Genomic DNA, 22387 nt, shown 5'->3' on the forward strand with positions numbered 1-22387 from the left:
ATAGCTACACATGCTACACCTAGAGCAGCGTATATATACACTGCACACACACGCTCGTTCACACCACCATACACATACACTCCGACCACCAGTTCTCTTTCCTTTGAAAGGCCAAGAAGATCCGATCGACTGGAACTCTGCACAGACGGGAAAACGCGCGAACGACTTCCGACGATCATCATCAATTCACCTTGCCCCGAAACAACCTTGACCCACGTTCAATCTCACGACCACGACCAACATCCCTAGTCATCATTACATTCCATAGAGTTTCCCCTCTTCTGGATATTCATCTCCCCAGGATTATCAGGAAGAAACGCTATCTGCTGGTTGAAAATCGGTGACGAATTACGACCTTTCGACTATCACCTTTCACCGCTATCATCACGCTCGTTTTCTCTCCATCACGACCTCGTCATTCTCGGCCATCTTCTCTTCATTAGCCTGCCTTTGACCGGTACCAGTCAACTTTACGAATCAACACGAATAACGAGGACAGTAAGGACTCTCCAAGATGACGCTCTCCAACAGGGAGAACCATCACGTCCACCAAAAGCTTGTTAAGCGGTTCAACAAGAGCCTCGAGGTCGATACGGACAGTCTGGCCAAGAGACAGGCTCGTGAGTCGTCTAGCCTTTCTGATAGGATCTTTGGGTTACATCCCGAAGACGACCTTCATATATCCTGTTTCCGCTCCCTGTACCTGATTTCGAGATCGTGTCAGACTGATCTACCATACGGCATCACCTCTTACCTGCAACAGAAGCGACCGAAACGCATTCACAGCGCGTCGTCGTGGTGACTCGCATCGTCGGTACGACCGTCGTCACCGGAACTCCGCCTGGGCCGAGCTCGAACGGGAACGCGGTCTCTACTTCTGTCCAGGTGAGTCTCTAGTCACTCGTACGCACGTCGCTCAAGTGGAGTCGAGGGTGTTGATGACAGAACTTTTGCACAGGTCGTGACGCCGTCGCCTACTTCTCAGGCGCCTGTACCCACTACCAGTGAACAGCCAACCTCTTCGTCTACTCCTCCAGCCTCGACCTCTTCTATACCTACTCCTTCGCCCGATCCCACCCCAACCCCAAGCACCAGCTCGGTTAGAGAGGTCGTCTCGGACACCCGTTCCGTCCCTTCCTTGCTGATCGGCTCTACCCGAATCACCGCGAGTACTCGATCCAGCAGCACCTCGGCGCGTAGCAGCTCGGTCGCGATCTCATCTTCGTCCGCTTCTTCTGCAGCCGCAGCGGTGGTGGTCAGCAGTCCGGCGAGCTCCGCTAGTGTAAACGTGAATGCTGCTGGGAACACCAAGGGGGATGATGGGAAGGAAGAATCTAGCGGGTCAGTCCGAGCCTTGTCGACGTTGATACGGATACGGAGGAGGGATTGGAATTGACGCTTGCTTTGTTGGGATCTTAGCATGTCGACGGGTGGAATCGTGGGAATCGTCGCAGGCGTGTTGCTGGGCATAGCAGCGCTCTTGCTAATCGCCGGTGCTCTTTGGGTAAGAGATATACGTGAAGGCCGAGTTTCAGACCGATCCTGTTCTGATCGCCCCTGACATGCCCCGCGCAGAAACGCAAGAACCGTAAACAAGCCGCTCGACCGTATTCGACCATGGCGCCCTTCGGGGGCGGCGAAAAAGAACGCCAAAGGTACCGCGATTCCAGCTTGCCTATCAACGGCAAGCGGGAGGACGGGGACTTTGGCAACGTCAACACTTACGATCCGTTTGGTTACCCACCTGGCTCGGGTGAAAAGCCTTCGAGGAGACCTGACACGGTCTTCAGTCAGACTGGCAATTTCGCCGGGGTCGGGAGGAGCAACTTTGTCATTGCCGAAGGTTACGATGACCAGGACGCGCAGTACGTCTCGCAGGGCCAATTGAGGGAAATCGGAGGCGCCGGGACAAGGGATTTGACGGGTGCTGGGGCGTACGGTCGATACACGGACGTCACACCCCCCTCTCACCACTCGCCCATGTTTGGTAGCGAGTCGGCGTACCCGATCCAGCACGCATACTACCAGGACGGTCTTAGCTCGCACGGCCATGGCGGGTACTCGGAGGATGGTAGGCATACGCCGACCGACTATTACGGTCAGGCCATGTCCCCGTCCGGAGTCGCCGTCGCGGAAGAGTTTGCCGATTTCCCGGCTCACATGTACGAGGCGAGTCAATCGACTGCTGGCAAGGCCCCAATTCAGGGAGGATGGCAGGCTTCGGCTGGAGTTGCTGGTGCAGGTGCTGCAGGCGGGTTGATGGTCGCTACAGGACTCGGCCTAGCCAACACCCGCTCCCTCAGTCCCGTCGAGCGCGCTGGAAAGAACGAAAACGATGTTTACGCTCAGCAACACGCTGGTCGCGTTCAGCTCCAGGATCCTCAAGGTGCACCCTCCATGCCCCAACTCCCTCCTCTCTCGCTGGACAGCGTCAGCTCGCCTTTGTACAGCGGATTTTCGGATCCGGGCAATGCCAGCAGACGTAACAGTGCGACGCAGGAAGTCGAGATGAGCGGCGCCAATCTGCATCGCAAGTCTTCCTCTGCTCAGCCCACTGCCCTCATGTACGGATCGAAAAAGACGGAAGAGGAATTGAAGCGGGGTTACGCGGACCTTGCTCGAGCGGCCGAAATCGACGCACCAATCACTAAGAAGGATAACGACCTGATGCTCCCGCCGATGATGCCTGAGCGTTACGTCCATGGAAGACCGCTCAGCCCTTTGTTCGAAGCAGAGTCTCCCGAACTCGGCGCGGCTACCACTCTGCATGATGAAAGGAACCCGTTCGCAAGCGGCGGGCCGAGGGCTAGCAACGGCGATGCTAGGCCGGCCATTACTGTCCGCCAATCCAGTGACACTCGACCGGCCTCGGAATTGCGTGCCAGTAACGGCATCCCGTCGGCCAAGTTCCCACCCCCTTCGCCTGACATGTCGCTGCCCGAATCGCCTGCATCGTATGTGGCCAGTGGACCCGTCACTCCTCGTGTCCACAATTACGGGGCCGATGACAGCGTCAACTCGACCCCGGAATACTCGTTCAAGGTTCACCCTCCCGGCGCCTCTGCTGTCAGCCTTGAAGCTTTCCCCACGACCCCTCAGCGACACCCGTTGGCAGTGTCCGGGGGCCCTTCCCCTGCCTCCATTCAAAGCTCGTCGGGCCTCCCTCGTCCGCCACCCATTGGAGCTAGCCGGCTCAGCACTGCATCCAGCTTTAGCGATGCTTACGACGGTATATAAACGAATCAGCTCGCCTTGATGGCTTGAGCGACCTTTTTCTCCAGTTTGAAACCTTTTTCCGTTCACGACCGTCATGACGACCCCTTCTCCCTGCCTTGCACCAATGTATTTCTTTATTCTAATGATGCTACAACTCGGATGCACAAAACAGCGGGTCTATCATGACCCAGGTCTACAATGCTCAGTATCGATCGCGGAATTGCCCCACCAGACCGCCGCACCAGATCCTGGAACGACAATCGAGAACAACATGTACGTTGTCAAGGCTTGTAAGGAAGTGGCCGAATCTAGGGCCGCACTGATCACGTAGATGAAGTTCGCGTAGAATCGAGGATATCGCTTGCGTAACCAGACGTTGGCCGACCAGGCCACACAGAAAGATGTTAGGATAATGTTGGCAGGCTTGAGGGGGATGGTCAATTGGTGATCTCACGGTCCTTTCTAACCTCGCATGGACTCACAGCCTGAGGTACTGTGTTACCACCGTCGAAAATGATCGGGAAAACGATTCGATCGAACATCTTGTCGGGGAATCGTTTGTGCAGCCAGTACGCCATGAAGGGGAGCAGTGCTCCAATCGGAAAACCCAGGTACAGCCACTAAGAGAAAAGATCAGACCAATGGATACATGAAGTTAACTTGAATGTAGACAGCTTACGGTGTACTTCCCAGCGAAGAATCTTGCCGGCGCCACCGCGCCCCAAATGCTATGGATGCGCAAGTGAATATCTTCGGCGTCATTGCCCAGACGAATGTTACTCACACGGAGGCACTATAGAATATTTGCGGCTTGCGTCCGTCCCATTGTCCAGTCGGATCGATCGCATCGCCATTGAGGTAGGAGAACTTCGAATCGATGACCTGCGTGAGAGTGACATAGTTGACCACGCAGCCTAGTACGGTCCCGAGAGCTTGGGCAATGAACATCTGCTTTGCCCAAAATTGAGTGCGCACGACTACAGGTCATCGTACAGATCACTCACATTCTTGGGGCTAACATGCATGTAATGAGCTAGCTTTTGGTCGCTCAACAGCGCGATCGCTTGGGACATTGCCATGTAACTTTGCAGGCGTGTGGATAGAACGCTTAGTTAGTGACTTGCTACGAGCGCATCCCGTCTGAGTGCGAACCTACCCATAACATTTGAAAGTGACGCTTTACAGGATTGTATGAGCAGCTTGAGCGGCGCTTAGCTCAGGACAAACTCAAGACTTACTTTCCGATCGGTTTTCCCGGCATAATGATCCCAGCAATAAACTCCGTCAAGACGTTCAATCCGATCGTCGTATTGGAACATGCGGCAATGATTCCAATCTTTCGATAATTCCGACCAAGTAAACAACATGTTCAGTGTCTTTCGGATTCAAGCTGTGCACATACCGGTATCAGGAACATGGCAGCGACACCGATGGCCAACGCAAGCATCCACGTCGGGGTCTGCAGAGGACTAGTCTCTACCACTATCACTGTAGATAAACCAGTTCTAAGCGGCTGCGCCGGGCGAGACCGTTTTGATGTCCATACCGGCAGCCGCAAACGTCACCGCCAAGATGGCGTAGTACCACGAATTAGGGACTGGAGCATATGCCAGATTGAGTTGATTATGTATGTCATTGTGACGTGTGCGCTTGGCCAATGCTGAATGGAAGACAAAAACACCGCCTAGTCAGTACATATTCCCGAGCCACTGGAAATGAGGATTTTACCATCGAATATCTCTTGGCGATGCCATATCCACACGTGTGACAAGACTGCCGTCAATGCCGCAAACGACAAAGCGTATGATATGGCGCTGTCGATATGGCGCATCAGACATGACGTCGAATCCAAATGCTCAGCCGCTTACAAATACGGTGTCAAGAGCAGAGGCTTGGCATCCTCCCATATCGTCTCGTTCAGAGTGAGGTCCTTGTTAAGAACAGTCAGGACATCGAAAGGCTGAAAAGTCGCGTTGTAGAGGTGAGAGGAGGTCGGGGAGGGAAATTCGCGTGCATCCCTGTCACAGCGATCGCTCCGTTAGGGTTGCCGGGAAGATCATCAAAAGCAGTACTGAACTTGCCAAAAATTGATTGCCAGCATGATGGGCATGACGATCCATACTGATAGAATTATCCCGGCGAACCAATTCAATTGCGCGAACCAAGGCGTGAAAAGCGGGCCATTGTAGCCGATTGTCGACCAGTCCAGGCTAAAATTGAGCATACCGAGTCCTTCATAGCCAGACCCGAGCGTGCGCATCAACCAGGATTGATTGTTGATGTAGCATAGAGTCGCAATAGATGTGAGAGTCGGAAAGAACGTCCCCGGCAGGAACTGTCAATGCGTAGTGACGTATCGTTAACGTCGTCTACTGTCAATCGGTGTGGTCGTGGAGGAGGATCGAGTTCAGCTTACCTGGTAGAGAAAGCAGCCAACGGCAGTATAGGTGAATATCTTCAATCGTGTCTGTGTCAAGGACGTCGACTCGTCGTGCAAGGTGTTGAAAAGTTGGATCAAGACGAGGGTAGCGGGCCAATGCATAGCTCTCGGTCGCACGAGAATATTCTGACAGAATCCTAAGATCCGGACGAATTTCAGTCATCGATGCTCTGATAAACAAATTTGAAAGTGGCACGGACCTGCCAAACCGAATCCAATCGACTGGGTGGTGATCAACAGCGTGATACTTGACAATGCACCGATCGTTTCGTGGTAGTACAACCTCAAAATGGCAACTTGAATCCACACCCGACGGGATCAGCGATGACGGACGCTTTACAATACGCAAGACCTGCTTACCAATATCTGATGCATAGGCCGAAGTCCCGCCAGAAGAAGCAATCACTGCACTGTGATCAATGTACAAATGGGTCAGTTTGGCGGGCCATAAGTATGGACGTTTACATTCTGGCTCACACCAATAGATGCTCCTAAGAATCGTCATCGTCAGTGAATTCTGCCGTTTGATTCCGATAACGATCGACTCACCTTGACATTGAACTCGCCTGGATTCAACTCCACGCCCATGAATCTCCGACGAGGCAGATACCGCGCCATTAGGTGTCCCAGAGGATGGGACACGAGAATTACGAAGTACACGGAGAATGAGGGCGCGCTGGGAGGAAGAGGGTGGAATGCGATCATCAGCTTCGGGTGCAAGAAAGGAAAGGCGTGATCCGGAAGGAGTGCATACTTTGATTCTGGGAGAGGCAGTCGAAGCGGATTTGGAGTGAGTCGATCACGATTGTAACGCCATTGATCGCCCCTCACTGAAGTAGAACACCTGACTGGCAGCAGCGCCCAGGATACAAAAGATGACCCCGAGGACGACCGACCGGAACGTCAGAGATTCCAGAGCCGGGTCATCCGTACTAGGCGTTATCTGATTATATATGTTTCGCACGTTCAGCTTCGAACGAATCAACGCTTTCGCGAAAGGTGTTCAAAAGCTCACTCGATTGATCATCTCTTCCATGTCGTCATCCCTGTCTCCCGTGCTATCCGTGCTCTTTCTCGGTAGGTACGGCTCGACCCCGTCGAGACCTCCTTGTAGCTGTCTGATCTCTTCCTGTAATATCTCGTCCGAGGTCTTGCGTAGAAGATGTTCTCGTTGATCATTCACATGCTCTTGACGGCCCAGGCCATCAAGATCACGGAGTTCATACGACTCGGTCATCGTCGGCCCAATCGACGTTGGTGCGGGAAGAGCAGGACCAGTTGGATTTCGAGGCACGATGATTAATCGATCGCAAGAGATATTTTGGTACTCAGTCGATTCCTCAATCCGGTCAATCCCTGATAGCTGACGACACGAAGTACGAAAGTGTCAAAGTGTACAAGCCTACAAATGGCAAATGGGTTCATGTGTACCGTGCACGCTTAGACCGGACAGAGTTACGTTATTTGTTGACAAAGTGAGATCACGAATCACGTGATCTTCAGAGTGACCTCAGTGTCTTTGCCCTTCCGCGTGGTAAAGTACCGAGCTGGCCGAGCCGCGTCTCCACGTATGACGTCGACGGCGGCGAACGATCAGAGGCCAGGTCAGAGCTGATCAAAGGACGATGGGCAACGGGATGGGGAAAGTGCTTCTAGCCTGTAGCGATTACAACAGACCTGGACTCCGTCCACCTGGCCACCTGGCATGGCGCATGGTAGCTTAGCAAAAATCGGAAGAGCAGGCCAGAGATCCAGAGAATGAGATGCGGATTGCGACGGCCTGGCGAGGCGGGAACCGGACGGGGGTTCGTTTCGTCACGCCACCGCACGCGAGCCTCCTTTGATCCCTTCTGTCTCTCTCTCTCGCGCGCACACCCGCTCCCCCCTCTCCTGGCCTCCCACCGCTAGCTAACAGGGGCCAGGGGTCTGTCACTTCTTTGCTGAATTGCTGAGCGATCTTTTGATCGAGGACAAGCAGCTCTCGGTCTCGGAACTCAGATGCCTGATCGTCCATCCCGTTATCACCATCACCATCCCCGTTTTATACTATACCATCCTATCCTCATCGACTCCCCTCTCTTGACAACCTAGGGATCTACAGATCACAGATCACCCTCACGAACTACCCACTCGCTTGCCCAGCTCTACACCCTCGAGGAGCAGTCCCCCCGCTCGATCCCGAGTCTACGTTGCAAGCCTTCCTTTCCTCTCAGTAACCATATCGATTTGGATTCGCCTCCCAACGCCAAGATACATATCACACGTGCGCAATCATGTCGTCTGAACACAAAATCCCTGGCAAGAGCGAGCAAGGAGGCAAGGCCGGCGCTCCTGCAGAACGAACACATAAGGACAAGAAGGAGGTAAGGCTTTACGCAAGGTCTTTGACGGCCCTTGCAAAAGGTCATGATCGCTGACCACCTTTGCACTCTCTTACCATCAGCCTCCTCGTGATCCAGAGGGGATCATCGATATGGACATCCTAGGTCAGGTCTTTGAGATGGACGAGCTGGAGGACGAGGATGACGAGGATGGCGCCGGGGGTGGCCACGAGTTTTCCAAGGGGATCGTGTGGAACTACTTTGAGCAGGCCGAGAGCACGTTTGAAAAGATGTATGCCGCTTTGTGAGTGTTACGGGTGGACAAGGAGAACCGACGATCGAAATCCATTCCGAGCTAACCCGGCATCTGCTTGCCATGCATGTTTCTACCCTCGTGCAGAGAATCCAAAGATCTCCCCCAGCTATCTTCGCTCGGTCATTTTCTCAAGGGTTCTTCTGCCGCGCTCGGGGTGAGCAAAGTCAAGGACTCGTGCGAAAAGATGCAGCACTACGGCAACCTGCGGGACGAGGAGGCTGCCAAGACGTTGAGCGATGCCGAGGCGTTGCAGAAGATCAAGGAACTCTTGGTCGAAGTCGAGGAGGAGTACGAGGAGGCTGCTGAATGGTTGAAGCGATACTACCGGGAGCAGGAGGAAGACCTATAGAGACGAGGAGCTGGACGAGAGCTCCTCGGGACACGAACGCCGTGGACGTGACCGCCGATCGGTCAGGCTTCCAGCAAGGACACCATCGATCGGACAACATCGTCCACTGCCAAATCATCTACCTTTTGTCGAACGATCACCCGATACGAGTTGTAACATCACATCACTCCCTGAGACGGGAAATACGTCGCCGGATCACCTTGTTTCTGTCTGTCAATCGAATATAAACGAAAGCCGCTCATGGGGCAACCTCCCGCCTATTGCGTCTTTTGCCTCGTTCGAGACAACGGACACCTGCTGTCGGGTTTGGGATACCTAATGACATCGTTCGAAATGCCATCTCACCACTTCCCACGAACCTAATGTTGGGCCTCCATCCTAGCCGACGAATCACCTCGCTTACTATCTTCTTGCGCTGGATGTCCGGGCCGCTGCCTTGCCTACCGATTTGACGTGCTCGGTTTCGACATCCATCGTATTGATCGAGTCCTCCCTCTGCCGCATAATGCATGCGCTTCTGATTGGGTTGGTTAGTTTTTCTTTCTGTAAGCGCGCGTCTGGGTGTAAAAAAAGGAGCCGAAGCCGAGGGCCGGCAGAGAGGGGGGATCATATTTCTAAGTTCTAGACGATTCCGACAACTTGAAGAGCTCAGCCAGCAACCAGCAATAATAGTAGTATAGAGTATAGACAGCATACCAGCACACCACGATCAGACCGATCTACCTCGAAATCAAAGACCATCGACCGTTACATCGGCCAACATGCCACCTCGTCTCCCCGTCGCATCGCTGAGGTCGCTCTCGGCCATCCCGGGTCAGACCGCTCCTTTGGCGGCGGTCCCGTCTGCATCTTCCTCGTCCTCGACAACATCTACTTCACCTTACCAACCACCTTGCCGGCAGTTCGCATCTTTCACGGCTGCTCCTGGAGCCAGTCGCCTGCTCGGTTGGAAAGGGAGACGTGCCTCTTTGCCTGACTTGCGGGAATGCATGACCGAGCGTCAATACGGTAAAAGCGTAAGCGTTCCATGTTGATGTACACAAGTTCCAATTCATTTCCAACCCAGTACCCTTCACGTTCGTTTGTAGAGACAATTTCATACTAGTCTTACAGACCAAGCAGCTGCTTCCAAGAACCCTTACAGCGTCCTGGGTGTAAAGAAGGATGCATCGCAAGCCGACATCAAGAAGACGTACTACCAGCTCGCCAAGAAGTGGCATCCAGACACCAACAAGGACAAGGCTGCGCACGAAAAATTTATGGAAATTCAGGAGGCATACGATGTGAGCGCGATAAATTCCTTCACGGCATTGCTGCATGTAGGACATGAGCTGATTCGCCTGAACCTAATTTCGCGTCAGACGCTCTCTGATGAGACCAAGCGAAAGGCTTACGATCAATATGGTTCGGCGTCTCAGCAACCTGGCTTCGATCCGAACGCTTTCGGAAGGAATCCCTTCGGTGGTGGTGGTGGTGGCGGCGGGTTTGGGGGTTTCCAGGACTTTGGTTCTGCTTTTGGAGGAGGTGCAGGTGGAATGGGTGGCAATGCCAGCGACATGTTTGAACAGCTCTTTGGCGCTTTCGGAGGAGCTGGAGGCAGATCCGGACCGTTCGGTGGAATGGGCGGCGGAGCTGGACCTCGAGCCCCCGCCCGTGGAGAGGACATCGAGACGGTTGTCAGCATCTCGTTCATGGACTCTTGCTCTGGTACCAAGAAAAAGGTCTCCATCACGCCGATTGTGGAGTGTTCAACCTGCACGGGAAGCGGACTCAAGGCTGGAGCTAAGCGTGACACGTGTACGACATGTAGGGGAACCGGTCAGCAGACTTTTAGCCTCCAAGGGATGTTGATGGCTAGCAGTTGTCAAGCCTGTGGCGGTGCGGGAAGCGTCGTCCGACGAGGTGACCGCTGTGGAGGTTGTGAAGGGGTCGGCAGGGTCAAGGAAAAAAGGACGGTCGAAGTGGACATTCCAGCTGGAATCGAAGACGGCATGAAAATTCGCATGCCTACCGCTGGAGATATCCCGTTGTCAGGCCCCGGCACGCCAGGTGACGTCTTGGTGCGCGTCAACGTGCAGCCTTCAAAGCAATTCCGTCGACAGGGCTCCAATCTTTACCACACCTCTCAAGTCCCTGTCCATACCGCTCTTTTGGGTGGACGGATGCGCATCCCCACTCTCGAGGGAGATGTCGAAGTCAGGGTGAAGGGTGGAACAAGGGATGGGGAAGAAGCGGTTCTGAAGGGACGAGGTGTCAAGAGCGTTTATGGACGCGAGAGGGGTGATCTTGTTGTCAACTGGAAGATCGTAATTCCAAGGTGAGCGATCGCGGCTTCCAGTGCCCGACCAATCCCAAATGCTGACCGCCTTTTTGAGCAGGTCATTAACGTCACGGCAAAAGCAGATCCTGCAGGCATACGCAGATGACGTAGAGGGTCGACCGTCATATTTCAGCACGGTCCCGCCTTCAGCTCCTTCCGATTCGGCTGACAATGGTACGAAGCAAAGTCCATTCTTCACCCCTTCCTCCGAAGATCCCTCTCGCAGCCCTCGCTCTGGTTCACCATCGTCAACTTTGAGCGATCCCCCTGCTCCCAGTGGAGAAAGCCAGTCTGACGATGGAGGACCGCTGAGCAGTTTGTGGCGCGGGGTCAAGGGTCTGTTTGGGGGAAAGGGCTAGACGTCCACGATCGAAAGCAAGAGGATCTAACCTTTATTCGTTTGATTCACTTTACATGTGTGTGTATGTGCGTTTTGTCTCTTCGCTCTCACGGAAATACCGGTCGTTGTTTTGACGATCTCTGCACACCGGACTCTACCTCGCACCAAAAGATACGACGGCCCCTGTCTCAGAACGACCCGATGTATCTATGACGACAACAACGACCGACGAAACGAAAGGCTCGGATGAGCCGGAGCAGAACGTTCCTCCCACTGATGCGGCGCCAGAATCCACGGGGGATGAAGCGAAAAAGACGGCCAGTGCTAGCGGTTAGCGATCGTGGCGCGGCTGGACCCCGCGTCACTGAATCTTTGTTTCTTTTTCGCAACTAGGATATCGCTCTTTACTTGTAATGTTGGATCTTGGCAGAAGAGATCACTGTACAAACGTACAAGAGATTTGGAGGGATGACATCATGCTCACTTCTCTCTTCATCGTCTCCCTACTGATACTCGACCGAAATACCCCTCGCTCCGTGATTTCGGAGCTGATCTCGCCCAGTAAGGTCGGCGGATAGGAAGCTCGGCAGCTTGTGTTCTCGATCATCACGGACTTGACTATTTGGTTCCGAAGACTCGCTTTGTTTACGTTGTCGCGTTGTCCCCGTCGGAAGCGAAATTCGAAGATGTCCTACCCTCCTCCTCCCCCCCCTCATCATCGTCATCGTCATCAAATCCGATCAATAAATCAGAAATGATAATCTTCTAGCTTCTTGCCTCTTGTCGTTCCTACTGCAGTAGTGTATCATCCTCCACGTCTCCACAAGATATCATAGCGGGGGCGAAGTAGGAACTAGACTCTCTGCATCGATTCACGTCAAACCACGCGCACCAATGTCGCAAGGACATCCCGACACAAAGGACCACTCGCCGCTCACCTTCAACTTTCCCTCATCAGCCAACTCTTTGGCGTCAGACAAGTCTTCTAAAGGGACGAATTTTGGTGGAGATATCGAAAACCAGCATCCCACGGTCAGTTCGGATTCAAAAATGATCACGGACCCGCCTACCGGTCTGGCACAGAGGCAAATGAGGAGGTTCGCAAAGAGCGCAGACAAGCGACAGTCCGTTCACATGCTCGGAAGTATCGAACACCTCCAACGCCATTTCGTGAGTTGGCAAGGCGAGGCGGTCTGTTTGGCTCAACTTACATGTAGACCACCTGAAAAACTCCAGCTCAAGTTTGGCTTAGCTGCAAAAGAGGCGTAAGTGTTACAACCTTCATCGGTTTGAATAGTTATGCCGCCGCTCACGATTTGCTGACTCCTGCTTATAGACCCAGTGTCAAAGGGGCAACGCAGCCAGCTTTGGGTCACGCGTTGAGATATCCAGGCAGCTTCTCAACGACCCCTTGCACAACTCCTCCTCTTCCTCCTTCACCTCTCCTCCCGCCGACCGTAGCTCGTCCGCCTTATCCGATTGTCGAAAACATCAAGATCGATTTAGATAAGCTTCGGTCGGACGGCAGGGAAGCCATTCGTACAGTCGAAGAGGCGTGGGGGTTGGGAGGGACAGATACGGCGGAGGTGCTCAGATCTAACGCTCACGGTTCACCAAATCAGGTCGATATTCTGGAGCTGCTCAAAGCTTCCATAGATGCTATTCGATCAGTCCGAGCTTACTCGATGGCCCTGCCGACCGCTATGTTGCCGTCTTGTGGGTCAACAACGCAATCGACGCTCAGAATCCCGTCTGGTCAGGGTCGAATCCGCCAATCTCTGTCTACACCTTCTCGGCCGGCGCCGAGATCGGTTTCATCTTCCGGATCTATGCAAAGCGGTTCCATGCCGGCTGTTGATGAGGATCCGTTATCCGAGGTTAGAAAGGCTGCGCTAGAGGTCTTGACCGGGTTGCGAGCCCTTGAGGAGCGATCGAGGGTGGTGGACAGCACTGCGTTGTCAATGCAGCCAGAGAATAATCTTACCGAGACTGGGCCGCCAACACAATCGCGAACGTCACAAGGAGATGATGAGCCAGAAAATTCGCGGCTCGCCCCTCACACACGTGATTTCGATGATCAGCCCCGTGTCACGGTCTCAATCGACGAGAGCGAAGAAGAGGAAGACCTCTCATTTTTCTTCCCCACTGAATCGGAAGATCAGACGGGCGTAGTGAAGGACTCTTGGTACAACCGCTTGAACGATGCGGATCGGCAAGGATGGCTCTACAGGACGGACATGACGATCGATCCCGACCTTCTGGAAGAGCGACGGCTGGTGAAAACTTGGCTACAAGCGGTCGACCGCCGAATCTTCGGTCATGGCAACGGGTCGAGAGGGAGCAACGTGGATCCTCGTCGAAATTCCAACAGCTCTGATCATGGTCTCGAGTTGGCGACTGAAGGATTGACCTGGCTAGACCCGGAAAGGAACCCCGACCCTCTTGGTGAGTCGCTTGATGATGGTAACAGCCTGTAGCGTACTGAGGCCGGCCGACCTTCATTCCGCCTGATAGAGCGCACTCGTCAGTTCTTGGGACATTATCTTCCACTGGATCTGCTTTCCCGTGTGCCGTCTCGTAACGATGAAGATCACAAAGACGCTCTTCTGGATCGACTTTCGTATGTGTTTACCTCTATAACAAATGACTAACGGATGTCAGATAGAGGTCGGCATACCCAATTGACGCCTTTATTGATCTACAGTGATGGCTACTTGTGTATCATCGCATTCAATGCCTTTCTGCATCTGTCGCCTTCGCCTTGGGGATTCGTGCCAATGGACGAAGTTCACGATATCCTTGGTCTCGGCTCGACTACAAGAGAAGCGGCCTCGGTGATAAACAGCAAGCGAGAATGGACCTTCAGGCGAGCTGAAAACATCCGGTGTTTCGGAGCGTAAGCCAAGCAGAATATATCGCTCGTGCGTCAGAGAAAGCAGGCTTATCCTTGCCGGTCTGAGGTTCTGCCTTGTAGAGCATTGAAACAGCGTTATGGCATCCCCATCAACTTTCCTTACCGCGCAATCCCGCTGAAGCCGGCCGGAGTGCCGCTTGCACCATCCAGTTCATCGCAGAAAAAAGCCTCTGAGTTATCAGCAGTCCATATGGATAGCAAGAAAAATTCGGGCGACGGCGTAGCCTATGATCCACTTGCCCTTGCAAGGCGGGATCCTGGCTGGAATCAGACGTTGCAGCGAGTTTTAGACTTGTGGCTCAGAAGTGTGTACAAGGAATCTTCGCCAAAATAGAAAATTGTATGCGATGGAAGGTTTCATTATGGTTCATGTGACATGCGGTCTCGCGACTGAAGGTTAAAGAAGGAGCGAGCGATCTCCGAGCGATTCTGTGTGTCCAAGACTGGATGGGTTGACGGATGGCCTGCTATCAGGGATGTATGGCCTGATGGGGATGCACCGGAGCACCTGGTGCGGTCGGTTCCGCGGCACTTGTACGTTGTCGGTCCAACATGTCTTGACGCTTCTCGGCGCTGTATCACAAGAAGACGGGTCGATTCATGCAGTTTCAGCCTCTTTGTGGCGGCTTGTTCTCGCGGATGGTCTCTTACATATTCCAGAAATGTCGACGCCTCCCAGTAGCTTGTATCGGTTGAAGTGCCCGTTGCCTGTCATTCGTATCAGTCCTGGCCTTTTTGCGGTAAGGTCCAAACATCCCACAGCAGGTGAGGCAGATGGTAAAGGACAAGAGTATCTGCAGACAGTTGCACGCATCATAAATTACTGGCCCATACTCATCAAGCAGGCAAAACTTACAGCTGCAGCGAGAGTCATCCAGATGGCATTTCCGAGGCTTCCCTTCAGCGCACCGTCTGTGGCGTTGTCGATGCGGCGCTTCGCAATAGTGAACGCGGCTATGGCGATGAAGAAGGCGAGCTATATGAGTGTATACAGTGAGCGTGCATGATTGTTTCGCTTGATGGATTTGAGAGATCTAACCCAAGCGACCTATCGATTAGATCGTCGAAACCGGTCAACCACTAGGCAACATCGACATCCAAGTGAATCAACTCACGAAAGCGGCCAACCATGAAATGAGGAATGCGACGATCTCGGCGATTCGGCTCCGGAAGAACCAGGCGATGAACGTGCACACCAGCACCCCACCAGTAAGGCCGGTAGCTGAAAAACGACCAGATGCGTCAGAATGACTTCGAAGGAAGAAACGGGTACGTCTGCTGACCGATTGGGTATAGAACCAAAACGTAGGTCAATTTTCTGATGACAGCGCCATTGATGTTGGAGATTTCGATTCCTGGCACCTCGTTTAATGTATCGACGAGACTGTTAGGAATGTCATAACCTAGTCTTCGACGGGTGCAGCCGATCGGTCCGACGACCTGGGTGCCGAGAAGACTAAGCGCATCGACAGTGACAGAAGCGATCCCGGTCGAACAATATCCGAAAACACCGGTACGAATCTCTCCTGTGGAGATCAGGTCCTTGAGTGAGCTTTATCAAGGTCAGGAAGAATGACTTCCGTCAGTCTTGCATCACATCGACGTGTTTGTAACAAGGCAATACTACTGACTCGACGTCGACGTAGATCTTGAAGAGGTAGATACTTTCGATAATCGGAACTGACAAGGTGACCAATAGCAAGAGCACGAAGCTGGCCACTGAGGAAACCTCGATCCATTTGCTTGGTTAAGTAAAGCTCAACCGGACGGAGTACGCTACTATCGAACGTTACTGACAAGTCACCGCGAGGGCTGGAAAAGCGATTGCGGCACCCATTCTCGTCTGTCTGGGTGTTTGAGGCGAATACGGTGGTGGTGCTTGCTTTAATACGCTTCTGCCTCGATCTTGAGTTGCCGAACTGGTTCGGGGATTATGAGCGAGTTCTTCAGGCCCTAGCGGGGAGGTCGGATAAGGTTGAATGGTCGGTGTCATGGCGAAATGTGATCCGTCGAGATCAAGTCGTGGCTGGGCGAGCTATGATTTTATATGGAGAGGTCGACCGGTCTACCCAGCATTCGAACGACAAGATTGCGAAATTTCGAACGCTCGTGCGATCACGTTGTCGTCGTCTTCCTTTATAGTAGTGAGCGCGATCGACGATGTCGAGATGGACACAGCTGGAATCGCGAGATGTCGTTTCCGGGGTGGGGGGGGGAGGCATGTCAAATGACAAAAGCTCACGACGGTCGGTGGCTACATGGGAATGCAAGGGGAAAATTTCTTGACGTTCCAGATCCATCAGGCCATCAGAACGACGGCACACGTCGACACCAAATGACGACGAAGAAAGGAATGTTCCTCCGATTCTCAACACACGAGACGAGGTGAAACGCGCGCGCACGGGCTCGAATCATCATCATCGATCATCATTTTGCTATCGTCGTGTTCGCTTTCCCCGCCCGCCCGCCCCTTTCCTCCCTCTCGCATGATGTTGCACAAAGATGGCAAAGAACAGTTTCAGATCGTGATGCGTTGTCGTCGTCGTCCTCTGTCTATGAAGTCCGTCGTCAACACGCAACACGATCATCATCAAGATCATCATCAACAACAACAACAATCAACACAAAGCGCGTCGCCCTGCCGCTGCCTCTTTGATCCCTGCCTCATGCCTCATCCATCCTTTTCGATCAGACAGATCAGGAAGGAATAACATTCGCTCAACGATTTCAGACGTACACACACACAGACAGACCACCAATTCACTCGTCTCGTGCATAGTCTCACGCTCTCTGTCGACGTCGATTGTTCCCCGGGTCCAGAGCTCCGGTTGTCCGGGCCCTCTTCCCTTGATCCTCGACTCTAATCTCGCTCCCTCACTCCCTTTCTCTCCGGTTCACCCAGACCTCGCCTCATCGAATTCTCTTCGGCGCTTCGTTGTCCTCCGAGTCCTGCTCCAACGTCGACGGTATTCCAGTGTGATACACTATTATTACGCTCAACTTCACATCTGGCCACAACTAGGCTGATTCGGTACAGACAGACGCGAATTCATCACCCTGAGCCATGTCGACATCTAGACCTGACAATCTAGCCCCGAGGACCAATACGAGAAAGAAGAAGAAGTCGGGTCTTTCAGGACTTCTGGCTGCCATCTGTGGAACGGACAAAGGTCACGAGACAGAGAGCCCAAGGTCTACCACCACGCCCAGACCCGCTGCCGCTGGGACCACCGAGACGACCAAGCCAGAGGGGATCAAGGAGCAGGACAAGGTTAACAAGGCCGTCACGCCGCAAAGCTCGGGAACTGTCGAACCTCGGGCGAGTGGATCAAAGACCATCGAGCGACCCGAGGCCGTCACATCCCAGACCACTGCGAACGAGCCGTCGGCATCGGACGTCGAGGTCCTGCCTGTGGCACCCCAGACCATGCTTGCCGTACCGTCGCTGCAAGAAAAGGATGAGAACGTTACCAAAGGTACCGCTGGTATGGACATCGTCGACCCATCGAAAGGGACGACTCGATCGTCTGCCGCTGCCGTCACCTTAGGCACGGCTTATCCGGTACCCTCTCAACCCCACTCGATCCTCCCCATTCCTGCCGTCAACGAGATGGCTCAGGCGGGCGGGGTCGGTCGAGAATCTCCCGCTCAAGAGCTAGGTATGACAGATGTAGAGATGGGAGCCGAACATGATAGGTCGGAGGATGGTGTCATCGTACCTGCAGGAGCGGCGACCGATGGCGTCAGAGTACCTCTCGAAGAAGTGAGCCCCTCCAATTCGCCGCTTTCGCTGATCTTGTAGGTAACAACGTGCTGACTCTGCGATACCTGCAGACCGAAGGGTTGCTTTCAGCTGCCGTTCAGCCTCCCGGGTCGGGCTCCCATTTGAGCTTGCCCAACACGGCACATCAGCACGGATCGTCTTCTCTGGCGCGTGATCAGCATTCGGATATGCCATCCACCACGGGCAGTCATAGCGTAGGCGATGACTCGGTCGCGACAGATGCCATGACCGAGTCCGAAAAGACGGACGGTTCGGCAAATGGTCAGGGCGAGATGACCCAGGCGGGCGGTGTGTCTCAGCAGGAACAGGACGTCATCATGTACGACGAAGAGCCAGACGAGGACAGATTAATCGCTCAGGGCGGCATTGGCATTCCAATCGGACCGGTATGTCTGACGTATATTGCGAGTCGACCGGGTAAAGTTTCGTGGGCTGATCCCGCTTCGAGATGCCCTGTTTAGGACGGACTCCCCGCCCCGCTGCTGCCTCCGATCTCCGCCGAACACGCTGGCAGGAAATGTCTCGTCCTGGATCTTGACGAAACGCTGCTTCATAGCAGTTTCAAGGTATGTGTAGGCTGCTCTTCGACCAGTCGCCTTGATGGCTCAACTTGCATCTCTGCAGGGCATCTCGTCGGCCGACTATATCGTGCCGGTCGAAATCGAATCGCAAATACACAACGTTTACGTGGTCAAGCGTCCTGGAGTGGACAACTTTTTGCTCAAGATGGGGGAAATCTACGAGGTTGTCGTCTTTACCGCCAGTCTAAGCAAGGTACGTCGCACATCTATCCGTGCCGGTCCGCACACCACTGACTGATGGGTTTGATTTCCGTTACAAATACCGTAGTACGCAGACCCCGTTCTCGATATTCTGGATATCCACAAGGTTGTCAAACACAGGCTGTTCCGGGAGAGCTGTTATAACCACAAGGGCAACTATGTCAAGGTGAGTCCGAGTGTACAACGGAAACCTTTCGTCGGCACTGCCTTTGCCGCTTCCGTTTGTACCGTGACTGAACCCACAAACGTATCACTAGGACCTATCTCAACTCGGACGGGAAATGTCCAAGTCGATCATCATCGACAATTCGCCCGCCTCGTACATCTTCCACCCTCACAACGCCGTCCCGGTCTCTACTTGGTTCAACGACCCGCACGACACGGAACTCACCGACCTATGCCCATTCCTGACTGATTTGGGAACTGTGGACGATATCCGAGGCGTGTTGGACGGCTCGCTCTGACCGACCCGGTCCCCACATGGCCTCGTCTTCGCTTCAACATACTCTTTTGGCAGTCGAAAGGGCGGATCTCCCGTCAGCAACACCTTTTCATGCTCATTTTTCGCTCGGCATATGGCGACCCCATTCGGCGCCCATTTCACTGTTTCAACGTCCCAGATTGGCTAATAGGAATGCCTATCTGTGTATACCCCATTCGTCCCTGTCATGTGTATTCCTCATCGACTTTGTTGTTCTTAATCCGGGATTACCGCCTCTATGTCTCTCATGCATATACATGTTTCACGTTGCAGATAGAGAGACACAACAGCATCGCTCACAACCTATGTTCAGGAACCTAACAGAGCGAATGAACGTATTAGTGTTATCTCCACTCACCGAGCTGCGATTGATGATACTAACCAGGTTGCGCAAGGTCTTCCCCGAAAGAGCGTCCAGGACGTTCTGTAGTACCACGATTCCCATCTTGTGCCTACTGTCGCTAGTTCTGGTTCGAGAATTGATTGAGCTTCTGAACGCCCCTGCCACCTGCCGCTGAAACGCTTACTCGGTACCCATATGAGGAAGAATCGATACGTTGTCGAACTTGAGCAACTCCGGGTTAATGTTGGGCTCGTCTGGGAAGACATCTAGGCCTGCGCCGTACAGCTTGCCATCCCGCAAGGCGTTGATGAGAGCTTCCTCGTCCACAACGCCACCGCTACGTGACAATTAAGGTCATTCAGCCACGGGTGACAACCCCTTCCATAGAGGAGCTAAACTCACCGCGCAGTATTGACCAGCACTGCCCCAGGCTTCATGGCGTTGAATTGATCCTTTGCAAAGGATTTTTCTGTCTGCTTACTCAGCTTCATACCGAATACAACGTCAGTCTAGTCACCGACAAAGCCGGTAATCTAAAACCCCTTACCGGCATGTGCAAACTGACAACATCGGCTTCGGTCAGGAGTTCTTCTAGGGTTGCTTTGTACTCGCAGGGAAAATCGGGCTTCGGTGAGACCTCCCGCCTGTTGTGATATATGACCTTCATGTCCCATGCTAGAAGGCGCTTAGCCACGACAGAACCTATTCCGCCCATACCTTGTTTCCAGTGGAATGGAAGGGGGGGAGGGAGAAACATCAGCCCAGCTACGAGAGCCCACTTATCATCAACATACCGACGATCCCCAACACCTTCTGCTCTGGATCCCTAGCCAGCTCGAGGTGATTCTTCCATTCTCCTGCTTTCCACATCAAATTGGTTGTTTCGAACGCGCAGTAAGTAGGAAGAAGATGACTGACCTCGTCGGGCAGATGCTTCAGCCTTGGAAAATTGTCGCATGGCGGCCAATATGAGATAAATAGCCGTGGTGGCCGTGGCATCGTCCACCGCTCCAGGGGTATGCGATACAGCAATACCGTGACGCTTTGCTTCGATGACATCGACATCATCATAACCAGCTCCAACTGTACGAGACACAAATGGGATCGCACATTAGCTTCCAAGAACAAGATGGATTTCTAGAGAGATGGACCGTACAATGGCATATGTACGAGCAAGTGTCAGGTAGAGCCGAGTAGAAATCTGCGTCCAATCTAGCAATTGGATGCGAAGGGTCGTGAAAATGACATATAACTTGAAGTCCTTTGTACGTTGTCTCTCGTCGCTGGGCAATCTCGGCGACGCTTTGAGCGTCGAGGTCCTGGAAAAGAGATTGCAGGGCTGAGTAGCTATCCCGTCTTGAGAAAGCTGAAGCAAACAAACTATGATGTCTGCAAGTGCGCCGACCTGATCATAGAATTCCTCCCGCGCATACAATAGCTTGCCTGTAAGGTGATCTCGTCAGCGCAGCGTAACGAGTACCGACTTCAAGGACGAACCCATAAGCAGCACCTTTGGCCTGGTTTGATCGCTCATGACGTTGCGTCGATGTTCAATGGTGTTTGTCCTATGACACTGTGATTATGGAAGCCAACAGATCCGAACGAGCGGGAGACGGCGGTCGATGCAGATTATCATCTCGATGAGAATCGTCGAGAGATCCGAGAGGCAGACAAGAGACTGGGAAGTGCACGGATGCGTTAGTGGTCAGCGTACCGGCGTTGCCGGTCCGGCGCGCGGAGATCGCCGACCTCGGAACAGCTGTTGTGACCAAGTTTGCATCATCAGCCGTTTTTGATAGAGTTCATCTGGTGGCGGCAACTTCTAAAACCATGGCGGTGAAATACTAGCGTTTTTGGAATGCGCATGCCTTTGTTTAGCGGTGAGACATGACTACAAGCACATTGCCACAAGGAAGCGAGTTTGCTTCCTGACACGCCGTCAAATATCGATCTCGAGTACCTGGACAACTCAACCTTGCATCTGGCTTCAGACCACTAGTGAATCTGGGGAAGCAGGATAAAATGTGCAATGTACCAAAATCTTCTCCAGAAACAATTTTGAAGGGGGTCTCCCTAACAATTTTAGCTGAGCTGGGATAGGGCAAAAAGATGTGATTCCGAGATATTTAGGTTTCCATATAGGCAGAATGTGCTTCTGAGCGCCTTTGCGGCTTTGATTTTTGGGATTGCATCTGAAACCCGGGAATCACATATCTAAAAGTGGTAATCGTGTTTTTTAGCAAATACCGCCAAAGTAGTAAAAGTTGCTGCCACCAGCTGAATTCCATTGTGATATCAGCCTAAGTTGGTTTGTAGCTGTTCCTTTGGTGGTGTTAATCAATACTGTCCACTAGATTCATTCCCATTACCTTTACCTTTCACTTCACCCCTTTCACCCGTTCCCTTTCCACCTTCACCTCTTCAACATCGACAAGGACTAGCTACCCTTGTTGCATAACAAGCAAAGGATATCAAGAATCACCAAATAGGATAGTGTTGAGACAACTGCAATGTATCCGGTTATAAATTCATTTGTGAGATCCGCTCCTCTCCCACATAAGAGTTGGCTTACTTCAGACTTGGGGGCGCTTCCCGGACAACTTCGCCTTCACTTCCTAGTTTTCTTGACCTTTGTCAAACCGCTGGACGCAGCGTCAAGTAGCAACATACTTGCAATCTTCAACAACACTTGAACACTCCTGCAGTTAGGACACTGCGAATCGATTCAACACAGACACCTCTGTGCCTCCCCCAAATTCCGTGCAGTTTGGAAGAGCTGTT

At 53.0% G+C, this 22387-nt stretch overlaps 8 protein-coding genes across 8 annotated transcripts; 5 read left to right on the forward strand and 3 right to left on the reverse strand.

Moving 5' to 3' along the window:
• The first annotated feature begins 363 nt into the window (after positions 1-363).
• On the forward strand, positions 364-3642 carry HD553DRAFT_127396 (uncharacterized protein). The gene is made up of 5 exons (XM_046176558.1): positions 364-620; positions 764-885; positions 959-1341; positions 1420-1504; positions 1576-3642. Exons 1-5 carry the CDS (start codon positions 515-517, stop codon positions 3235-3237), a joined length of 2358 nt encoding a protein of 785 aa, XP_046033753.1. The 5' UTR covers positions 364-514; the 3' UTR covers positions 3238-3642.
• HD553DRAFT_318085 (OPT oligopeptide transporter protein-domain-containing protein) lies at positions 3359-7019 on the reverse strand. The gene is made up of 20 exons (XM_046180832.1): positions 6672-7019; positions 6488-6599; positions 6411-6417; positions 6206-6332; positions 6134-6147; positions 6017-6066; positions 5857-5952; positions 5633-5793; positions 5298-5551; positions 5085-5234; positions 4945-5030; positions 4763-4876; positions 4619-4704; positions 4455-4552; positions 4373-4393; positions 4221-4299; positions 4001-4164; positions 3896-3944; positions 3699-3836; positions 3359-3639 (listed from the first exon to the last, which is right to left on the reverse strand). Exons 1-20 carry the CDS (start codon positions 6891-6893, stop codon positions 3397-3399), a joined length of 2271 nt encoding a protein of 756 aa, XP_046033754.1. The 5' UTR covers positions 6894-7019; the 3' UTR covers positions 3359-3396.
• Positions 7020-7577: 558 nt separating this feature from the next.
• Positions 7578-9096, forward strand: HD553DRAFT_352445 (histidine-phosphotransfer domain HPT domain-containing protein). The gene is made up of 3 exons (XM_046183697.1): positions 7578-8019; positions 8100-8281; positions 8378-9096. Exons 1-3 carry the CDS (start codon positions 7930-7932, stop codon positions 8640-8642), a joined length of 537 nt encoding a protein of 178 aa, XP_046033755.1. The 5' UTR covers positions 7578-7929; the 3' UTR covers positions 8643-9096.
• Positions 9097-9277: 181 nt separating this feature from the next.
• On the forward strand, positions 9278-11789 carry HD553DRAFT_318097 (uncharacterized protein). The gene is made up of 5 exons (XM_046180833.1): positions 9278-9658; positions 9731-9925; positions 10004-10959; positions 11021-11136; positions 11474-11789. Exons 1-5 carry the CDS (start codon positions 9404-9406, stop codon positions 11635-11637), a joined length of 1686 nt encoding a protein of 561 aa, XP_046033756.1. The 5' UTR covers positions 9278-9403; the 3' UTR covers positions 11638-11789.
• Positions 11790-12058: 269 nt separating this feature from the next.
• Positions 12059-14608, forward strand: HD553DRAFT_318099 (uncharacterized protein). Its single transcript, XM_046180834.1, has 6 exons — positions 12059-12472; positions 12539-12567; positions 12639-13747; positions 13817-13922; positions 14007-14198; positions 14277-14608. Exons 1-6 carry the CDS (start codon positions 12197-12199, stop codon positions 14548-14550), a joined length of 1986 nt encoding a protein of 661 aa, XP_046033757.1. The 5' UTR covers positions 12059-12196; the 3' UTR covers positions 14551-14608.
• HD553DRAFT_352448 (SUR7/PalI family-domain-containing protein) lies at positions 14602-16209 on the reverse strand (the record flags this gene model as incomplete). The annotated part of the gene is made up of 8 exons (XM_046183698.1): positions 14602-14789; positions 14868-15010; positions 15073-15192; positions 15256-15264; positions 15332-15438; positions 15500-15768; positions 15848-15935; positions 16014-16209. The coding sequence occupies 8 exons, from the start codon at positions 16207-16209 to the stop codon at positions 14687-14689; spliced, it is 1035 nt and encodes a 344-aa protein (XP_046033758.1). The 3' UTR covers positions 14602-14686.
• Positions 16210-18317: 2108 nt separating this feature from the next.
• On the forward strand, positions 18318-19246 carry HD553DRAFT_276671 (NLI interacting factor; the record flags this gene model as incomplete). The annotated part of the gene is made up of 5 exons (XM_046177967.1): positions 18318-18386; positions 18462-18566; positions 18625-18774; positions 18850-18948; positions 19040-19246. 5 exons carry the CDS (start codon positions 18318-18320, stop codon positions 19244-19246), a joined length of 630 nt encoding a protein of 209 aa, XP_046033759.1.
• A 176-nt stretch (positions 19247-19422) lies between these two features.
• HD553DRAFT_127523 (D-isomer specific 2-hydroxyacid dehydrogenase) lies at positions 19423-21360 on the reverse strand. The gene is made up of 10 exons (XM_046176559.1): positions 21104-21360; positions 20988-21049; positions 20763-20925; positions 20525-20689; positions 20401-20463; positions 20154-20308; positions 20009-20079; positions 19791-19943; positions 19646-19730; positions 19423-19580 (listed from the first exon to the last, which is right to left on the reverse strand). Exons 1-10 carry the CDS (start codon positions 21138-21140, stop codon positions 19560-19562), a joined length of 975 nt encoding a protein of 324 aa, XP_046033760.1. The 5' UTR covers positions 21141-21360; the 3' UTR covers positions 19423-19559.
• Positions 21361-22387: the final 1027 nt, after the last annotated feature.

Source organism: Filobasidium floriforme, assembly GCF_021052385.1.
Source record: "Filobasidium floriforme strain CBS 6241 chromosome Unknown HD553scaffold_23, whole genome shotgun sequence".
Lineage (NCBI taxonomy): Eukaryota > Fungi > Basidiomycota > Tremellomycetes > Filobasidiales > Filobasidiaceae > Filobasidium > Filobasidium floriforme.